Raw genomic sequence first — 6,000 nt, forward strand, 5'->3', positions numbered from 1 at the left:
ACCATGGGAACGGTGAGTAGAACTAAGACACTCGTCATCTCTAACCCTAATGCGTACCATTACCATGTCTCCTTTAGAAACAATCTTTACTAAGTCTTCTTACTATGTTTCCCCCCAGATGGGAGGCAGGTAGTGGAGGTGGACAAAGTGGAGCTGGGCTCCCTGGTTCCAAACTCTCAACCAGAGACATTCATCAACATCAGAGGTAGGCCTAACTGAGAAACAAGGTTTACGTTATTAGACAGAAATGGTGGCTGGCTGGTGCCTCTAAGCCTTTGGGTTGGTTATGAGCATTGTGAAGCCAAAGCAACTGTGTGGACATATAACCTATTCAATTCCTTCCATTCTATTCTGCTCTCTCTGCTCTGCTCTACTCTACTCTACTCCTCCCACTAGGTAACCTGTTGGCTGACACCATAGACAACAGTATCAGCAGTGACTCTCTGGCCTCTTTGATCCGTATGCCTGGTGGCTGTGTGGAACAGAATCTAGCCAGCATCACCCTGCCTCTTATAGCCACTGTCTACCTGGACCGCTCCAACGACTGGGAGACTGTAGGGGTGCAACGCAGGGTGGAGGCCATCAACTACATACAGAAAGGCTACCAGAAGCAGCTGGTGTATAAGAAGAATGATGACTCTTACCCCCCCTACAGGAATGAAGGCACAAGCACATGGTATTGTTCAAATACATAGAAGAAGAAGAATGTGTATCAATCACACAGTAATCTAAATAATACAATGGATTGTATTTGTAACCCTCAGACCCTCTCTCTCTACCTCTTCCCTTTTCTCTCTCTCTTTCTGTCTCCCTCTCCCTTCCCCTCCACCTTCTCTTTCCTCGTCTCGACCTCTCCCCCTTCCTCCACCCTCTCCTCCCCCCCCTCTCCCCCTTCTCCTCCTCTCCCTCCACCTCTCTCCCTTCTCCTCCTCTCCCTCCACCTCTCTCCCTTCCCCCGCACCCTCACTTTCTCTCCCTTCCCCCCACCCTTTCTTTCTCCCCCTCTCCCTCCACCTCTCTCCCTTCCCCACCACCCTCTTTCTCTCCCTCTCCCTGCCCACCATCTCTTTCTCCCCCACCCCCTCTTTCTCCCCCTCTCCCCCCTCTCCATTATAGGATCACTGCGTATGTAGTGAAGGTGTTCTCTATGGCTCATCAGCTGGCAGGAGTGAGTGAACAGGATGTGTGTGGTCCTCTCCTCTACCTGCTCAACAACAAACAGCAGATCACTGGATCTTTCAGAGAGGACAACCCTGTCTACACTACTACTATGACAGTAAGAAAGAGACACACACACACACACACGAGTGGATGCAGAAGCACGCTCACAAATACACACATGGACTGATGTGCGCACACAGTCACACTCTGACAAACAGAGAGAGATCTGGGACTGAAGTCTTATAACAGCTTCTCTCTTCTCCAGGGTGGGGTACAAGGTGCAGAGTCTCAGTCCACTCTGACAGCCTTTGTCCTGATAGCCATGACTGAAGCCACCAAGCATACAGAACTCAACTGCAAAGGAGCTGGTCACACCATCAAGGTAAGCCAGTCACAGAACCGGCAGAAACTGTTATATTGGGACGGGAGATAAGTAAGTTATTTATTTTTATTTATTTAACCTTTATTTAACTAGGCAAGTCCGTTAAGAACAAATTCTTATTTACAATGACGGCTTAGGAACAGTGGGTTGTTCATGGGAAAAACGACAGATGTTTACCTTGTCAGCTCGGGGATTCGATCTAGCAACCTTTCGGTTGGCCCAACGCTCTAACCACTAGGCTACCTGATGCCCCAGTTAGAAGTAAGTTAGTCATCTGTGAGTAGGATGCCTTTTTACCTGACTCCCCTGGTGAATCTTGGATTTCGTTGGCTGACCTGTTATCACGCTACGTTTGCATGCGCCATGGCTGACCATTAATCCAACCGGTGTATATTGCATGTCGGTGTTTGGAAATGGGGCTTTCGTGCCGACTCTTTTGTATTAAAATTCAGGTTTATTCTTTATCCCTCTGCTCATATAAGAATGGAATTAATAAGCCGCCAACAAATGGATAGACAGTGAAGTTGTATGCTATTGTATTGTATTAGAATGGGATCCAGAATGCTGCCAACTATCTGAGGAGCACGTATGGTATTCTGAAGAGACCCTACTCTCTGGCCATCTCTGCCTACGCTCTGTCTCTGGTTGACGAGACATCTTCACTGTTCTTAAAAACCCTGCTACTCAAAGCTGCCTCTCCAGGTAGGAAAATGTCTGTCTGTCTCTGATTCTCTCTCTCTCCCCCTCTCTATTCTCTGCTGTGCTTCACTGTTATTCTCTCCCCCTCTCCCCTCCCTCCCTCTCTCCCCTCCTCCAGATGGTACCCATTGGCCAGACAGTGAGAACCGCCTCTTCACTCTGGAGGCGACGGGCTACGCCCTGCTAGCCCTGGTGAAGAGTAGTCACATGACTGAAGCCGCCGCACCTTTCGAGTGGCTCAACGAACAGCGCCGCAGGGGCGGGGGCTACGGATCCACCCAGGTACTGAGTGACATCACCGGAAACAAGTATTGCATGATGTCAGTGAGCTGAGTTTATGTCAACAGTGTTATTGCAGGTTGTCACTAGCCAGTCCAGTTTGTTGCCATTTGGATCTCCACACAATCCAGTACATATTTTATAATAATCTCTCTGCTTCCTCTCTCTCTTACCTCTCCTCTCCTCCCCGTCTCTCTCTCCCCTATCTCTTCATCCCCTCTCACCCTTCCTCTCTCCCTCCCCCCTCTTTCGCTCTCTGTCTCTCTCTCCCCCAGCCCACCATGGTTGTTCTGCAGGGTCTGTCTGAGTACCTGATAAAGAAACCTCCTCCCAATGACCTGAGTCTCCAGGTGGATCTGAGCATCCAGGGCCGCAGCGACCAGCGCTTCCACTTCGACCCCAGGACCTCCTACGTGGCACGCTCCTCCAGGGTAGGAGGGAATCTGTTCTCTCTTTCTCTCACCCTCTCTCTCTCATTCTCGCTCTCTTTCACCAGTTCTTCTCTCCCAACCTACCTGTATCTTATGTAAAATATGTGGCCTAGGTTTAGTAACTATGATGTATCATGTTCCTCTTTCACCATCTCTTCTCTTCTGTGGGGTTTTCACTCAGGCTCCAATAGACCAGGGATTCAGAGTGGAGGCCAAAGGGAAGGGGCAAGGTATACTAGAGGTATGACCACAAAACATGTCTATGGCCATTAGTCAATGCATGATAGCAGAGCTTGTCTGATAATTTTGTCACATTGATGTATGATGTCATATTTGTTTGTGTTGTCACTTCCTGGTCTAATGACCTCTGCCCTAGGTGGTGACCTACTACAACGAGTTCCCTGAGGTGCATGAGAAGAGCAGCTGCAAGAACTTTGATTTGGACGTGACCATCGCAGAATCTAGTGGTAGGTTAATCCAGCTCTCAATCTCCATTTCTATCTTAATCTCAATCTTAGTCTCAATCCCAGTCTCAAATCTTAAACTCAATGTTTTCTAACCCCGCTGACAGAAAAGCCTCCACCAGATGCAGAGAAGTCCTACAGGATCACTATTAACGTCAGGTGAGACTATACAGTACTATGTTGAATATCTAGGCTACCTGGCAGTCTGTCTTTTCATACTCTCTTTTGGTCCCCTCTCCGAAATACACGAGGGGACTTACTGTTATTGGATTACACTTGAGTCTCTACTTTTTGATTCTATCTTCCTCTTCGTTCTACTATTCTCTCTCTCTCTCTTTCTCTCTTTCCAACCTCCAGGGCTCTGGGACCAAGGGAGGTCAGGATGGTTGTTCTGGACATCAGTCTTCCTACTGGGTTCGTCCCAGAGAATGAAGACCTGGAGATGGTACTGTTACAACTACTGCTGTACTGGAACCCACGTTAAAGGGATAGTTCACCCCAATTACTAAGTTACACCTTGGTTTCCTTACCCTGTCAGCCGTCTATGGACAAGTTATGACAGCAATCCATGCTTTGGTTTTATTTCCCTGGCACTGTTTCCAAATGCTAACTTTTTAGCAGGTGTAGCACAAATCCAATTCAAGTCATGGGACCGATTTGTTTTTATTTGTTTTGCACATCGTATCCAAATCATCGGAAAGTATCTAACACTTATTGTGAAGCTCAACAAAGTCACTTACAGATGATTTGAACATGATGCCCAAAAATGCTAATATCGGACCCATTACTTTCATGACATTTGCAACACAAATGCTAAATGCTAAAGGGGATTTGTGCCACATATGCATTTGGAAACAGTGTCAGGGAAACTAAATCAAAGCATGGAGTGCTGTCATACCTTGTCCATAGACTGCTTACAGGGTAAGGAAACCGATATGTAATTTAAGTGAACTATCCCTTTAATCCACTTGTAGTGTTCATCTGTCTCCACTAGATGGCGGTCTAACTGCATGTCTTGATTTTGACTGTGTCTTTAAGTGTAGCTTGTTGTGACCGTGTGCATATTGAACATGTTTTTGTGTTTGTTTGCCTCCAGCTGACCAACTCAGTGGACCGTTACATCAACAACTTCCAGATAGTGGACAACCTGAGTGACAGAGGCTCCCTCATCATCCACCTCTTCAAGGTACCAGAACAGATCTAGGATCAGCTTATCCTCCCATAAATCCTAACTTTTTAGGTGGGATCTTAGATCAGTGTCAAGTGGTAACTTCCTTCCTTTTCATCATTCACCTGTTCAAGGAACTGGAACCATAGAAATAGAATCTCAATAGAATCTCATTCTATTTCTATGACCTGAACGTAGAGAGACAAGCGTTACCATGTCAACCCTAGAAGTTGACTGGTCATAATTTTTTTACTCTGTCTGGATTGAGGTTGTCTGTGGCCTGTAGGCACAGATCTTGGATCAGCTTTACCTCCCCAAATCTTAAAGGTGAAAGGCAAACTATTAACTCAAAACTGGCCTTAGATCAGTGTCCGGAGGTAGCTTCATGGTGCTCTCCTGTGGTCTACCTGTGCTACCAGGTGTCCAACAAGGAGACTGAGACCATCATCTTCCGACTGCAGCAGACATTCAAAGTGGGACTCCTCCAACCTTCATCTGTCACTGTCTACGAGTACTACAACCCAGGTAGATACTGTCTACGAGTACTATAACCCAGGTAGATACTGTCTACGAGTACTACAACCCAGGTAGATACTGTCTATGAGTACTACAACCCAGGTAGATACTGTCTGAGTACTACAACCCAGGTAGATACTGTCTACGAGTACTACAACCCAGGTAGATACTGTCTACGAGTACTACAACCCAGGTAGATACTGTCTATGAGTACTACAACCCAGGTAGATACTATCTATGAGTACTACAACCCAGGTAGATACTGTCTGAGTACTACAACCCAGGTAGATACTGTCTGAGTACTACAACCCAGGTAGATACTGTCTGAGTACTACAACCCAGGTAGATACTGTCTGAGTACTACAACCCAGGTAGATACTGTCTACGAGTACTACAACCCAGGTAGATACTGTCTGAGTACTACAACCCAGGTAGATACTGTCTATGAGTACTACAACCCAGGTAGATACTGTCTGAGTACTACAACCCAGGTAGATACTATCTACGAGTACTACAACCCAGGTAGATACTGTCACTGTCCACAATTACTACAACCCAGGTAGATACTGTCACTGTCTACAAGGACTACAACCCAGGTAGATACTGTCACTGTCTACAAGGACTACAACCCAGGTAGATACTGTTACTGTCTACGAGTACTACAACCCAAGTAGATACTGTTACTGTCTACGAGTACTACAACCCAAGTAGATACTGTTACTGTCTACGAGTACTACAACCCAGGTAGATACTGTCACTGTCTACGAATACTACAACCCAGGTAGATACTGTCTATGAGTACTACAACCCAGGTAGATACTGTCTATGAGTACTACAACCCAGGTAGATACTGTCACTGTCTACGAGTACTACAACCCAAGTAGATACTGTTACTGTCTA

General features: G+C 46.4%; 1 protein-coding gene across 1 annotated transcript in view; it reads left to right on the forward strand.

The window, feature by feature from the left end:
- LOC129846607 (complement C3-like) overlaps nucleotides 1-5,564 on the forward strand; it is a 23,763-nt gene extending 18,199 nt beyond the window's left edge. Inside the window, exons 27-39 of the mRNA XM_055914558.1 lie at nucleotides 119-205; nucleotides 397-676; nucleotides 1,117-1,276; nucleotides 1,427-1,543; nucleotides 2,092-2,245; nucleotides 2,361-2,524; nucleotides 2,797-2,952; nucleotides 3,134-3,193; nucleotides 3,329-3,419; nucleotides 3,524-3,575; nucleotides 3,774-3,861; nucleotides 4,513-4,602; nucleotides 5,004-5,564. Coding sequence (XP_055770533.1) covers nucleotides 119-205; nucleotides 397-676; nucleotides 1,117-1,276; nucleotides 1,427-1,543; nucleotides 2,092-2,245; nucleotides 2,361-2,524; nucleotides 2,797-2,952; nucleotides 3,134-3,193; nucleotides 3,329-3,419; nucleotides 3,524-3,575; nucleotides 3,774-3,861; nucleotides 4,513-4,602; nucleotides 5,004-5,135 — 1,631 coding nt within the window. The 3' untranslated portion in view covers nucleotides 5,136-5,564. The remainder of the gene's footprint in view (nucleotides 1-118; nucleotides 206-396; nucleotides 677-1,116; nucleotides 1,277-1,426; nucleotides 1,544-2,091; nucleotides 2,246-2,360; nucleotides 2,525-2,796; nucleotides 2,953-3,133; nucleotides 3,194-3,328; nucleotides 3,420-3,523; nucleotides 3,576-3,773; nucleotides 3,862-4,512; nucleotides 4,603-5,003) is intronic.
- The last annotated feature ends 436 nt before the right edge of the window (nucleotides 5,565-6,000 follow it).

This window comes from Salvelinus fontinalis, unplaced genomic scaffold (assembly GCF_029448725.1).
Source record: "Salvelinus fontinalis isolate EN_2023a unplaced genomic scaffold, ASM2944872v1 scaffold_0598, whole genome shotgun sequence".
NCBI classification, from domain to species: Eukaryota; Metazoa; Chordata; class Actinopteri; order Salmoniformes; family Salmonidae; genus Salvelinus; species Salvelinus fontinalis.